The sequence below is a fragment of the Triturus cristatus genome, chromosome 8, assembly GCF_964204655.1.
Source record: "Triturus cristatus chromosome 8, aTriCri1.1, whole genome shotgun sequence".
NCBI lineage: Eukaryota > Metazoa > Chordata > Amphibia > Caudata > Salamandridae > Triturus > Triturus cristatus.
The window spans coordinates 482,068,461-482,084,060 of record NC_140591.1 but is presented as its reverse complement, the minus strand read 5'-3'; the positions used below and the strand labels follow the sequence as shown (position 1 = coordinate 482,084,060).

The following is a 15,600-nucleotide window of genomic DNA, read 5'->3' as shown; positions in this document are numbered from 1 at the left end:
TTCTCATCTGGCTGGCGTGGAAATGCCTGACGGGCCTGGGGTCTCTTTGTTGGAGGTCTTTTGAGCCGAAAACGCCATTTAGGTGAATGCATGTGAGGGGGCTATGTGAGGGTGTGTCAAGTGGCAAGTGAAAAACGTCTAAAATAGACTCTGGTACCCTTAAAACAATTTTTATGGGGTAAGGGTACAAGGACTAGATAAAAACATTGGTGCTATCATGTGGTCCCAATGTAACTACATAGCTGTTAGCAGAGTGAGGTTGACAGGTTTCATGCCTAGATTGCCCAAAGGATCAGACGGCACTTCATCAGGACCAAAAGTAGTGAATTAACGCCCCCTTATGGGCATGAAACCTACTTTCTAATAAAGGATGACCACTCAATGTATATGACACTGCACCTGGATGGTTGTAGCACAACACTTCAACCCCAAGGTGAGCTAACAATACCCCTTAAGCAAAATGGAGGGTCCCGGGCAAACTGCGGGACACTTGTTAAGGCTCAGGACACTGCCGGAAGACCTACCCACCTCAAGAGACATCCTGACAACACCCAGACCCTCTATTGTAATTCTGGCTGGGAGGAATACATTGATGTTTACTCGCAACTACACCCAATCATTTGAATCAGGCATAGGCTGCAGGGACCAAATGGTTACAACAAGAAAATGCCAAATTTCTATGAGTGGCATTTTTAGATTTGTAACATAAAATATGACTTTATCATTAAAAAGGGTTTTAAATTACAATCCTCTCAGACTTCAAACATGACATTCCAACCTGCTCCCACACAAACGTTATCACTTATTAAATGTTAAAAGGTAACCCAAAGTTATCCTATGGGAGAGGTAGTCCTTACAGTAGTGAAAAACTAAATTAGGAGTTCTTAACTTCCAAGACAGGTAAAACTTAAAAGTACATGTCCACCTTCCTGAATACAATGCACCCTGCCCTCTGGGCTGTTTAAAGACAAATTAGATGTAACCAAAAGGAAATCTTAGGCCTGGTAAAAGGTTTATTTTTGCCAGATCGAAATTGCAGTTTAAAATCGCATACACAGGCAGCAATGGCAGGCCATGGACATGCTATAAAAGACTGATTAAGTGGGTGGCACAATCACAGTCACAGATCCACTAGTGGCATTTAATTTATATGCCCTGGATACATGTTGTATCATTTTTCTAGGGACCTATTAGTATATTAAATGTGGCCATTGGATTTACGGCAATTTTACCATGTTTTTAAGAAAAGGGCACAAGCACTCAGCAGTGGTTAGCAGTGGTAAGGTGCAGGGTTCAGGAAACAGGGGGTGAAGGTAAAAAGATTGGGTTGACACTGCAGAGAGAGACAGTAAGCATGATGTGCACTACAGCTCGTGAGTAACCCTCAATCCATATTTACTTTCCAAAAACCAGCCAAATATTAATGAATAAGCAAAGCATTGAGGAGAGGTAATCTTATTTCCGTGTGCTTTGAAATCCTGCTATATACATTTGTATATTTATTTTTTCCTCTTTAGCAGTGGTGTTTGATTATTTGCACAGTAGTCTTACTTGCATATATGGGATGTGTGAAATGTAGGATTTATACACTGCCTTTAATGCCCCAGGAAAACTGGTCTGGGGATGATTGTTCAGAGCAGACCAGGCTTGAAAGTTTGGGATTAAATGATCCTATTGGAGCTGGTCCAAGACTGATTTGCTTAGGGCCGGTCTCTGCATGAAAAATGAGGGATTGGAATGCAACCCGCGCAACTGCTAGTGAATAAGACTTTTGCAAATGTTCCACCCAGCACCTTTATGCTTTTCCATTCATGAGCAGGCCCCATTATTTCTCTTGGGACTGGCTTGTGGACATGCCACCTCTTTGACATGTATCTCATTTAGTGGTAGACATGGTTTGCATTTGAAATTCCTGTGCTTTATTGCCCTTGGCACTGTTCTAAGATGAAAACCCTGCTTTACTTTCTGCAGTTTTCCCTCCTTCCACCTTCCTCTAGTTTCTCACCTGAAAATTGGTGGCTGCTGAGCGGATGGCAACAGTGTTGCTATTGGAGGTGAGGAGTTTGAACGGGAGCTTTCAGCTGTGTGCATCATGCTTTTGTATGGGTGCCCCTGCTCCTTTACATTTCTCTTTTCTACTGTATCCAGCTCCCATGCTTAGGAATGCCTGGTTTCTCTTAAAATCATATGACATCTTGTTCATTTAAATTTAGGCAATACCTAAAAGACATTGACTTGTTAATTCATCTACATTTTCTCAGCAACAGATGCCTGTCTCAAGCACTCACTTCTATGATTTTAGTTTGCTTTTGGGCCTTTTATCAGTGTATTATAATGCTTGCAATTTGATAAAGTTTGATGTATTTACATAAATAGTACATAAATAGGTGCATGTGCTGTGTCTTATAAATATTAAATGACTTCAGAGGGATACTGCCCGGGGAAGCAACGGCTGTAACAAAGAAAGACGCGGCGGAAGTTCTCTCCATCAGTGCCTGCACCCTCAGGGAATGTCTCCCCTTCCTTCTCTTGCCCAAAGACTACCCCTATTTCCTGCTGTGCTAAAGAATTAAAGAGACTCACCCGCAGGGACAGGCACGAGAGCTTTCCCTTCATTTCTATTTTCTTCACACTCCTTCAGTCGCATCCTCAGAGCCACAGTTTCTCGGCGGATTGCAAGGAGGTTGTTTTTATCAAGTCTTTCGAGCTTTTGTACTGTAGCGCTCATGTTGGTGATCTGCCGAAAAACGCAGGTAAAATTACTCATCATCACAGAAAGCTGTAATTTCTTTGCAAGGCACACAGGAAGTATTAACTGATTTTCTGTCGGCTTTGAGAAATCTGATGATTGTACTGCTTTGAGCCCAAAATAAGTGAGTGAGAAGCAGATGATCGCACGAACATAATGGACTGATTTTGGTCTAGATTTACTAATGCTTTGTCTTTGCGCTACTTTTATATTGCAAGCCCTACAATAATGGTCATATATATGACCCGTGTGAGAAGTTGGCCAGGTATATGCTGTCCACTAGTTATAGTGGGCACCTTGCACCAGTCCAAACGACCTTATTGATGATTTAGTTAAAGACAACCTTTATTGAAAGCTATCCTAGTGGTAGCTATGGAGAGCAGCCTTCAGGCTAAGTCTCGAAGGAATGTAAAGCAGCTTGGTTTATCAGATTATAACCTCCTGAATGATAAAATGAAAGGAGAACCACACAAGGTATATATAAAATATATGTGTTTATTACCAAACACTTTCTACTAACCTCTTTATATGATTAGAGCTCAAGATACACAATATTAAAGCACTAGAACAACAGTAAATAGCACAATACATAGTGGGCTCCAAGGGAAGACCAAACCGTATACTAAGAAAGTGGTATAACAACCACAACTTGACTAGACACAGTGCCTAGAGCATGTAGACTCACTGGGACCCCAAGGAACTACCCAAGGTAGTGAGACAGGGCACATACAGGGGACCCACGGGGGACGCGTGCAGTGTGAGAACACAGCCGAAAGCTCCATACAATCCTATGGTAAAGTCGCGGTTGTAATTTTAAAGATTAAGGACACTTACCGGGTGCATAGGTGTCAAATGGTATTGGGAATCTTTGTCGTTTTCAATGGCGTGATGCTGCAAAGTGCTGCTGCTGGGAAGAGGAGAAGTGTCCGGTGTGATCCAAGCCTGGTTCAGAGATGAGAAGAAACTGAAAGCAGAGGGGACAGAGTCTAGGTCACTTGCCAGTGACCAGGGGTTCGGTAGATGAATGCCCGGGTGTTTCAGGTGTGAAGAGGTGAAGCTTGACTCTGCTGCCACAGAGACCAGGAGACATCGATGATGACCAAAGTCCACAGGCAAGCTGTCCCACGAAGGATGTCGTGTGCTTGGGGGTCGGTGTCTGGATTGGAGACCAACAAGCCTTAGCAACGGCAACCCACGCCATCAGAGAAAAGATGCTTCGGTGTGGACCAGCAAGGTCCTGTGGACTCCCCAAGCAACGGAGAGTCAGGGCACATCTGGAGCAACCAGGAAAGCCCACTGAAAGTTAAAGTACCCTTCTCAGGGACCCACAGGTCGACAGACCAGGGATCGCGAAGGTACCTTAAGAGGAAACACTTAAAAACCAGCCTACTGAACACTCGTGGAGTAGAAGCCGGTAATCGTCAGTGGATTCACTGCTCAGGGTCTGGACTACAAGTAGCCCAAAGCACAGCTTCAGGGATCGCCAAAAAGCATATGCTGCTGCAAATGTGCACGGTGTCCAGGGGTTCAGGTTGCACGGTTCCCACGAGGGCTGCGGGTCTCAGGTTTGCTGAGAGCACTGGTCAGCCTCAGGGAAGCTTAGGAACCCACCTCCTGTGTTGAAAAATCTTCAGAGTCCTTCAGGAGCTGCATAGAAGCAAACCATTCAGATGCATCTTTGGTGCCTGCCTTGCATGGGAGTAACTCCTTTACTCCAAGGGAGATTCTTCGGTCATCCAACGTAGTGTAGATAGTTGAAGTACTTGGTTTCTGTAGCAGTTTCGTCCCGGTAAATCTAAAGTCCTGTAGCCAGAGGTTCCTACTTTATACCCACGGAAGGGGTGAAACAAACTCTGGGGACCCATCTATGGGAGGGTCAGGACAGAGGGGTGGCTACAGCCATGTCCTTTGTCTAGTTTCACGGTTGAGCAGGGGCTGATAGCCCCCACGCAACCGGTTTGAGCTGGACTATGCACAGGGACACCAAATGTGCACCCAGTGCAGACATCAAAGCACTCTCAGAGTGCACCCACCCAGACGCAATACACTAAAGCCTGTCTAGGAGGTGGTCACAACTCCCTGTGACAAGAAACCTATTGTCCAGCTTCCCCTGCCAGAGTTTCGTACAGCAGCAGGAGGGCAGACGCGTGTCTATGGCTGGCAGCATCCATTTTGTGATGCCAGGGTTCTGTGAAGCTGGTACTGGGTGTACCGGTGTAGTCATATTTCTCCCTCTAATAGGGTGCAATCATACCTCCCCCACTAGTTACTGGCGGGTAGGTATGAATCCAAGGTGTTTGACACCAAACACGACATGTTTCCATGCAGCCATTTTAAAGTTGGCATTTACCGGGGGATTATAATGCACTTAAGAGTAAATGGTTGGCTGCATCACAAACAACCCCGGAATAGAGGTTCCGAAGGCTGCAGAGGGGCTCTGCTCATGCAGTTGCACCCTCTCACATAAAACCCACCACCCTGCCTTCAGGATTGATAAGGCCTGCCATAGGGGTAACTGATAGTTTTATATGTTCAGTGATATGGATAGATATAGTGAACCTATATCTAAGTAAGGGGTGCATGCGCCACCTTACACAGTCTGCCATAGCAGACCTGTGGTTTCATTTTGAATGGTCTCCCACGGGTGGCATAATACATGCTGCAGCCCCTGAGAGGCCTCTAAGGTACCTATGCCCTGGGTGTATAGTATACCATATTCTAGGGACTTATAAGGGTACCCCAGAATCCAATCTGTGGTGTACCTAAAGTACATACAATCAATTTAGAGAGAAAGCAGCCAGACTGGGGTCCTGGATAGCAGGATCCCAGCCAGACAGTGAAACATGAGAAAAAAGTGGGGGTAAGTATAAGAAGCAGATCCTACTCTCCTACAACCCGGTTTGCGTCGCTCTTGCACGAAGAAACGTGGTGCAAGAGCGAAGCAAACCTGAAAGTCATATTTTAGAAGGCACACAAAGCCATTCTGCGTTGCTTTGATTGGCTCCAAAAATATAGAGTAACGCAACGCAGCACAAATAGCTGCATCGCCTTACTCAGCCCTAGGTAGGTATTTCATGGGCATTGTGTTGGTGTTCTCACTTAACACCAATAGTGTTTCGACATATTACCATATTTACAAGACCAAAAAGATACGCCTCCCCTTCCAGTACAAAAACTATTCCTTATAGAATGCACACACCCTTGCACTATGACACAAGGGTGTGTGCCTTGGGGCATGGACGCCTGAAGTGCGCCAGCAGAGGAAGAGAGGAAAACAGTGCCATATCTCAATAGATAGGATGTTGTTCTGCTCTCTCCCATTCACCCAACACAGCCTTGCATGAATTTTTCAGTAATTTGGGTCTAAGGGTTCCCCCAGTGCATTATATTCTAATATAGTTGTAATAAGGCAAATGGGATATCCCTGACATTTGTGATGTACTACCCTTTCACCATACTTCATCAGGCCTCAAATATTGTATTGGCTTTGCTGGATTGATACGAAGTGGGAAGAATGTAGGGAGAGGAGTTGGCGTAACGGTTAGGGCGTTCGACCTCGGACCTGGGGGAACTGGGTTCGAGTCTCGGTAACGACGCTAAACATCCTGTGATTCTGGGCAAATCACTTAATCTCCCTGTGCCTAACAAAACAAATGAATGTGTGTCCTCATGTAAGGTAACTGGTCCTATGTAAAGCGCTCTGATACCTGATTGGATTCAGGTCGAGTTCGCGCTATATAATACTCTGCTAAAAATAAAAAATGTAGTGTGAAGGCATTTTCGAAGTCATCTGGATCATTTACCCACAGGCACTAGAGTAGAATTAGGTTCACTCAGTTTGTGTGCTCTCCCTTTTGAATTAATGGGGAGCCATGTTAAAATGTTAAGAGCTAGGTTAACAGTAAGTGACAGTAACACTTACATTGTTCCACTAAGGAAACAGTAGTAATGCTAGGCCACAAAGATCTCTGTTTGAATCTGTGACATTGAATACTTTGCTTCTGAAAGAGTTTGCAAAATTCTACTTTCAGTGCAACATATGGTTTGTTGGCCTCTTGCTTGACTTTTTTCATGCAAGAGCATTCCTAGTGTAAAAAAGTCATGCAAGATATAGGCAGGAGACTGATAATGCAGAAAATGTCTCTTGGTGAGGCATTTACTGCACAAACCAGTATCTCAACTGCAAACTTTTTATGAAATCGGAGACATTTTGCATAACATGAGGTTTTATAATTTTGCAAAATTTGCCTACATAATTATATTTTTTTAACTCTTTATTTTCAATTTTCCATCAGTTTAACATGCAGTCATAGCATATAATATGCCAGCTCATAACAACATAATGCGGAACAAGCGGTCCAGCCATAGTTTCCACACCACAATACAGTACAGATCATATCTATCACGGTCGCCTGCAGATCTATTCGACATTGACATCACTCAAGTCTCCCTTCAGGGTTATCTCTACAGCTTCCATGCCTGGCAGATAATTCCTCAGGGTGTTCCATATATCTCTTGGCTTTGATGTCCTGGGATGTAACATGGCTTACGCTTCAGAGTATGTGTTATACTGGGATGTATCTTTTATCCAGGTACCCACGGTGGGCACTGCCACCTGTTTCCAGATCATTGTCACACATCTCCTCCCCAACAGCAAGGTTATGCTCACACATTTTCTACAAGTTTGAGGTACTTGTTTTACATAACCCAGGAGAGCCAGCATTGGGCCTGCCACCAGTATCAATTCAGTCATCTCAACATGGAAAATAGTTGCTGCCAGAACTAAACTATGTTCGGGCAGTGCTCTGCTAAGTGTATAAAGTATGTACTAGGTGCCACACCCATGGGCGTGGCACATAGTACATTTATTGTTCTCCAGTGTAGGTACTTATAGGGACGTAATCTATGCCGACCATTGACAGACACGTGTTTACTTTGCTGTTAGCTTAATTCCCATTGCTCACTCGAAATGTCAGTTTCCATATCCTTCAACCAGCGGTCTCAGGCTCTGATATCTTTAGATTTCATGCCTCTCAGTACCACATTAAACATCAGCGTGACAAGCTTTCTAAGGGCTGGTACCTGCACTTGCCAGGCTCAGTAGACCTCCCTCTGGTTCATGTGGAACGGTTGGAAACGCATGCATGATCGATTCTCCTAATCTTTGGTAATAAAAAACATCGAAGGAGGAGTAGCTCCCCTTGCACAGATGTTCAGTTCTGGAGATCAATTTTGTTTCATTATATAGGTCCCCTAACTTGTAAAACTAACTTGATTGTTGGTTCTTATCCATATGTCTTTCTCCCGTCATTGCCACTCTATGGTTGTATTTTAAGGGTATATACATTATCTCCACCTTACACATCTGCGTCAGTCTGGTCCATGCCCACATAGAACAGTGCACAGTGTGGACTTCACCTCTAGGTCAAGTAGGAAGTTTCAACAAAACCGTTTCAAGTGGGTATGGGTCTGCCAGGTCCATTTCCTGCCCCCTTTGTGGTGCTTGCCTCATGTTGTAAAACCAGTGTGCTGCAAATTGTGCCTGGGCTATCAAGAAGTGTGCATTGAAGTTGTGAGGCACAAATCCACGCTGTCCGTAAGACTTTTGAAGCCTTTTCAGACTAATACGTGTCCGTTTTCCAGCACAGGTGAGTTTCGTAAGGAGCGTGCCAAAGAAGCTACGGTTCAGTGACACTAGTATATTCATAAATAAATATAACAATTGTGCCAAAATCACCATCTTCATCACTGCTATTCTGCCCGCCAAAGTCAGGGAAAGGGGAATACATCTGTCGATATTGGTTGCTATTCTACTCATAGGAATCCCATAGTTTTCACGGTTGACCACTTCTGTGTGACAATGGAAATGTATACCCAAGTATCTCATTGGGTATGTTTGCTATTGCATTGGGGAGTCCATTGTAGACTGCGTTGTGATGTTGGTGAGAGGACTCGTCATGGACTTTATCCAAATTTTTATGAGTCCAGACCATAATCCATGGTACCTAATTAAGATCCGGGCGCCATATTTACAATGAAAGTGACTCAGTGTGTGCCGCAAGCCATTTGGCTGTGCCTCACTGAGTCGCTTTCAAAGCACAGTGATGCGATATGTGTACAACAATATATGGTGCATCCCTGTGCTTTCCCCTGCCCCAGCGCCCAATGGGATGCCATGTGCCAGTGCAGGCACCCTTGCACCATGGTTCTATGCCTAGGCAGAATTCTTTTTCTCGGCCTGTGCCACTGGCCTCTGACTCCAGGTACTCAGTATTTCTGATTAATGTTGCCAAACTTCCATCATCCATGTCTAAGGGAGTTGAAGAAATGCTGATGAATAAATAATAATATTACCAAGGCATTTTAAAAAGCACATAGTTACACCCATATAAAGATGGGAGAACAGAATTACAGAAGGGGATAGGGGAGACTCACCATGTAACAGCATTCACTGGATGCATCAGGTGGGGAGTTGCTACTTGATAATAAGAAAAAACATTAGGGTGCCTCGGAGGCATTCTCAGGAAGGTTCCCAATCTGATAGTATTGAACCATCATTCAGCCAGAGAGATTTAGTAGATAATTTAGTGGACTTCAAGGCTCGTACCTTACACCTGGTTAATACAAATATACGATTTAAGTATAATTTCCCTGAGCTTTGAACCCAGCTTGGTGCAAACTCCCTTTAACCCCTAGTCAACCTTTGGTCCCCAACCCATGACATTGGCTGACACCAGTTGAGGGCCCCTTAGAACGCCATCCGATCCATCCACTAGTGTGCCCAGCACAGACATCTCATTGATATGTGAAGTGCACACCGTTCAAAATCTCCCAACTGCAAGCGACCAATTGGGCACACGTGCTGACAAGGACTGAAATTATCTATTTTGACTTGAACCCCTCTCAGGTTAAAACTCAAACGTCCATGATTTCATGGAAAATAGCTGGACAGAGATAAAAGGTTGCCTCACCACTCTGGAGCACCTTTATGCATTCCTTCAATATTTGCCTATCTCAAGAAACTTGGGCGACTGACTCCTTATTTAAACCTAGCTATCCGATCTTCTTTGTGCCTGCACTACACGGCCCAGTGGGTCGTCTAACGAGAGGACTGACTATATGGATAAGGCAAAGCATACCATGTTCTTTCCACTGATTGCCCAGATATCATGGCGATTTGTCTGGTAGTAAGTCTCCTTATCAACATTGACATTTATAATATCTATGCAAGAAGGATGAGGGGTGGACAGAAGTCCAAAACTGTCATGCTTTTGGAAGAACATTTAGAAACATCTCATGAAAGTTCCCACTTAATAACAGCAGGGAATTTCAATTCTACTTTTGAGCCTATGGGCAGCGAAGACATCCACCTAGCTATTGAGGAGGACAAGATATGGGCATCCCACGACTGGTATTTCCACCCATAGTTAAATGGACAGAAGCTGCCCTACAAATTAAAGCTTTATCCCTTGAGTGGGGGCTCAGTGCAGTCAATGGAAGATCTATGTCCAATTGGAATGGAGCCAATACATATAGGGGAGGGGATGTGGTCCGTCGGCTGCGCTGCCGACTTTGGTGCAGGAAACCAGGGTTCGTGCCTCGAGGTCGCGTCCACGTCCTGTGATTCTGGGCAAATCACTTAATCTCCCCATGCCTGAATGTGTAATGTAAATACGGTGCTCATGTACAGCGCTACAATACCTTCGGGTCGAGTTCGCGCTATATAAAAGATGCAAAAAAAATATATATATATATATATATATAGCAATAGCCTTCACTCCAGTCGCATTGACTACTATTTATTGGATGTAAGGCTATGGTCTCTTCTTATTGATCTGATCATTACAGTAAGACTGGAGAGGGATCATAACTCATTGTGCCTTGCCATGGAATCCTCTAGTGCTGAAAGGGTGGCCAATCCCCTCCTCCTACCCTCAATGAGGGATTTGCTCCTGACTAATGATATGCAGCCTGTTAAGTGGTCCTGGGTAGCCAACAGTCCTGACACAATGCTCGCTATAAAAGAGGATGTATCATCCGCTTTAGCAGAAATTATCATCAGCACATGCCATGAGGACCAAAAGACAATGACAGATTTACACATCAAGCTATTCAAGAAAAGAAAATCCTATTTTCACATACCTTTGACTACAAAGCATAAGCATTGCCCTGTTCAGATGAACTGGTTTAACAAGGAATGCAGACAAGCATGCAAGTCACTGGTAGTGGCCATAAAAGTTAAAGATCCATATGTATTCACCTGCCAGGAAATCATATAAAGTCATCCAAGTAAAGGAAAAAGGAAAGTGGGATGATGAGAGATGGCAAGGGTTAAACATTGCCTCATCTGGTAAAGATTCGGTGATATTCTGGTTCCTAGTAAAGTAGGGAAGAATAGGGCATCCACCAGCTCTGCAAAATCATATTACCCCTGACACATGGATCAACTACTTTTCCTTTTTATATTCTGAGGTGGACGACTCATGCGATCAGATCGATATTGGTCCGATGCTCTGACAGAACTGTTTTTTGAGATTGCCGCTGTCTCAGCCACTCTAGATGGAGGTGCAAGGGGCAGAGAGCCTGGCCTTGACAGCATACCAGCAGACTTATTTTTGCAAGATATGGACAATTGGTCAAAATACATTCTAGTGTTAGCAAATGCTACAGCAAGTTGAGCTCCAATACAGGACTTCTGGCGGGCTGCTGAACTTATTCCTATTGTTTAAAAAAAGGTGATAAATCCCTTCCAGGGAACTATAGACCAATTAGCCGTATCGACTCAGTGCACAAAATGTGTGCACATTTACTACTGGCCAAAATTCAGGGATGGATCTTGGATAATGATTTCCTGAGCATGTAAGTACAATCAAAGTCTTCTGCTTTCTGCTCCTTTATTGGCCAAAGGTAGTTCTCGGCAAGGACAGAAGCTATGGTTGGTTTTGCTTGAACTGGGAATACCCTAGGTTCTGCTTTCCTTGATAACAGTACTTCACGGTGACACCTTTGCCCAACTGCGTTGAGGTGCTCAGGGCACTCTCACTGACTGCTTTCCTATAAGAAAAGGGGTACGGCAAGGGTGTGTCCTTACCCCCATTTGTTGTTCTCTTTGTTTATCAATGACATTTCCCAGTTTTTCTTAGTCTCGCTACTGATTCCCTCACCCTGGGCGGCTCAAAAACCCCTATTTTAATGTTCGTGGATGACACGCTGTGGGTTACAGCGTGCACTGCTTTGATGAATTTTGCAGGATTCGGGGCTTGTTATTAATACTTCAACAATAAAGTATAAGACATTTAATCAGCACAAGTAATTTAAAGACAGTGTAAGGCTGGGCGATGAGCCGCTTAAGAGAACCGAGGTCTTTTGTTATCTTGGTGTTACTTTGGCCTCAATTATGTCATGGAAACCTTAAGTGGAACTAATGGCTTTTAGACTCAGTCAAATCACTGGTGCATTAGTCAAAGAATTCAACAGCTCATTCTCCAAACCGATTAGCCCAGTCCTGCAATTCTTAACACCTAGGTTCTGGTTTTAGTCCTTTAGGGCTCAGAACTTTGGAGCTTCTCGAACATATCTACTCTTACTACCTCGGAGAATACGTTCTTGAGGAAGGTGACATGCCTCCTTCAAAGCACCCCGCTTAAACCACTGTTTCTGGACTTAGGCAGAAAGATTCTAGCCAATAAAGTAAGACTCTGCCCAATATTGTACTAATGTGGGTTGTGTTCTATCCCTGAGCTGGCTCATTTTGCCAAAGCCCTAAGGGGCGTTATGGAGGCTGATCACGTCCACAGGATTAACTGGCCACATAACATCAAAAATACATTGACCAATATGGTAATGAAAGCACAATGAGATAATCCATCTAGTGATTTGTTTCTCTCTAAAGCAAAACTGAAAGAACATTATCGGTTAATGATTTTGACAGACAGAGTAGTTGAGAGCACATACCTGACGGGGAGGTTTTTAGAATTCAAATACTGCCACTTTCCTGAAGCATTTTGGGACATTATATCTATCCTGTTCGAAAGAAGACTTTACTTCCAATTTCGGGTAGGACACCTCCCATTAAAATCTTCCCAAGTAATTGGGGCTCCGAAAGGGATGATAAATGCCCATTTGTATGGCCCAAATGGAAACTATCTCCCACGCCCTGTTTGTATGCCCAGCATATGTAAATCCACGTAATGAATGGTAAAACCTATATGTAAAATCTTGGGAACAAGAAGCAGCTCTGTTGCACTGAGAATCCTTGTGTCTTATCATTGTTCATTGTATGCATGCTAAGTGGCCTAGTTTCTGAGCTGGATGTGGGTTTTAAGATGCAGGATCATAGCTAGACACCCAATACGAGAATCCCTTCCATAATCTCCTTTTGATATTACACCGTCAATCATGTTTTTCAACTTTGCTATTCATTATTTGCCTAACATATAATTAATCATGTATTTCACTATGATTCAGCGAAGGCGAAGAGATGTTGTGTGGTATGCTGTTAACTACTCCTGCATGCAGCGGTGCTTAGGCTCTCATGTTCGGCTTTTTGAGTTCATGTTTTTATTAATTTTATTCACCTGTATTTTCATTGAATGTGTATTTTATTGCTTTTATGACTTGCAATTGCCGAAATAAAGCTTTGACAATTTGTTAATATCCTATGTACACTTCAAATAGTGAGAGTTATGCAGGTATTGATAGTACTGTGTCAACATATCCAATATTCCTTCAGCATGGTACCCAGTGCTTTCGTCTTGCATTTGTAGCTGCACAATATGGTCTGTTGCCCATTTTGGTTTGATAAACCCTACAGGCAGTAGTGGCCCGTGGAGGGAGTGCTGCGGGGCGGTGGGGTGGGCGGGGGAGGAGCAGGGTGGGGGATAGTAAACTACGAAATATGGCCCAACGGAGGTAAGTAAACAAAATAAATAAAAGGAATTTCATTGTGCGTGCTGCATTGCCAAATACGATGCAGCGCATTTGCATTTTACCACCTACTTCAAGTAGGTGGTAACCAATTTGCAAATGGGAAGGGGTCCCCAAGGGACCCCTTCCCCTTTGTGAATGTCTGTAAATGCATTTTCTAAGAGCAGGCAGTGGTTCCACAGAAATCTTTTCATTTTCTCTTTGAAAAGTATCCTGTTTTCCTTTCAAGGAAAATGGGCTGCAAAAAAAAAAAAGATTGCTTTATTTAAAAGCAATCACGGAGATGGTAGTCTGCTGACCCCAGCTTGCCACCATCCCCGTGATTTTTGCGATTCCTAGGGTGTCACAAATTGCGACCTACCTCATTAATATTCATGAGGTAGGTCATTTGTGATCCCCTTGGAATCGCAGAAAGTGTTAAACACACTTTCATGCATACTATTTTGCGATTTTCTAATTGTGAAGCGCAAAACTGTTGATGCATCTGGCCCCCTATGATTAAAATGCTCAGAGGATAAAATACCATCCTCCAACTAGGGGTAGAAAACGCACAGTCAGTGGCTAAAACTGAGTATTTCAGGTTCCAAGTATCCTCAAAAGTTGCATACCTCAACACCAAACAGCACTATGGGCCACTTGAAATGTCGGATAATGTGTAGTAAAACACACACAAAATATAGCATCACTCAGAGTAATATAACAACTGAGAACCTGAAAACAGGATTGGGTCTTCATTGCACTTTTTTTTTTTTTTCACTCTTTCAGATGGTGATCTAAGCCACCACAGGCCACATTTACCAATATTTAATGCAAGCATAATGAAGCAAGACAACTTGCAGCGCTGTGTCAAATGCAGAGAGCAGGAATGTGCCATATTTACTAACATGTGGCACATTCCTGCTCTCTGTGCTGGTGCTCTGTGTGCTGCCTAGCGCCAATGCAAGACACTCTCCTGCACAAATACAATCCTTCGAGGTATTTTCTTCTTTCTGAGTGTGCTGCAGAAAAAATGACTCCTGTGACACCTGGCAGCTGATCATGGACTACAAACCCAGCAGATTACAACCTATCTGCATATTGAATCCATCTTTGCTACTGATTTATCAAATGCTCAATTAAGTCCTATGCATGCTGGATGCTGGATTTACCTAGTACACACGGATGTGCACTCTTTTCTCACACAATAACTGGAAAATTCTCAGTTGTAGTACTCAGATACTGTTCTCACCAGTGCCTCCATTTTATGTCGCTGTGAAGTCTTCTAAGACAAAAGCGCTGCTCCATCTGCAGTGAGCTCCTGTGATGTGTACGCACTATGAAACTGTTCCTGTTACCTATCTTAATTTAATATTCTTTCTTTTTGTATAGTTAAGTGTGGTGCACATTCCATTCTCCCTTAATGTAAGTGTGTTCCCATCACATTGTTTTGCAAAATGTTAATACAATCATAATACTTACACATATCAGCTGGTTTCCAGGAAGAAAGTGATTTCCTCAAAGGGATTTTACAAGGAACCAGACCCTACATGGAATTGTAAAAAAGTGTACATTCGTCATCGTGCCCCCCCCCCCTCCCACTATGAGCCATTCGCCAGTCTAGAGAGGTGTGAGCTATGTAAACCATTGTTCCCCACCACAGGTTTATTTTAGAAGTCTCACCTCTTGGTACAGTTGATCAACAGTGTGATTACTTCCAACAGCTCTGTCTTTCAACTGAGAAACCAGTCTCTCCATCTCTGTGATTTCAAGCCTCAACAATTCAAAATCCAGGTCAGTGTGAGAAACGCCACCCTTCTCCATCCGTTCCACTTTCGTAGTTAAGTTCCGAATCTTCATTTCGTACACTTCGATTACTCTGGTAAATTCACTGATCTGAAAAAGAAGGTCACGCCGGTAATTTTGTAAACATTGAAATGTACATATTC

General features: G+C 43.5%; 1 protein-coding gene across 2 annotated transcripts in view; it reads right to left on the bottom strand.

Annotated features, from left to right (window-relative positions):
- Nucleotides 1-15,600, bottom strand: part of LOC146802385 (olfactomedin-4-like) — a 192,887-nt gene that overhangs the window by 39,988 nt on the left and 137,299 nt on the right. For both annotated transcript variants that reach the window (XM_085621974.1, XM_085621973.1), the window contains 2 exons: nucleotides 15,335-15,547; nucleotides 2,584-2,737 (listed from right to left, as the gene is read on the bottom strand). In XM_085621974.1, the coding sequence (XP_085478100.1) occupies nucleotides 2,584-2,737; nucleotides 15,335-15,547 (367 nt within the window). The remainder of the gene's footprint in view (nucleotides 1-2,583; nucleotides 2,738-15,334; nucleotides 15,548-15,600) is intronic.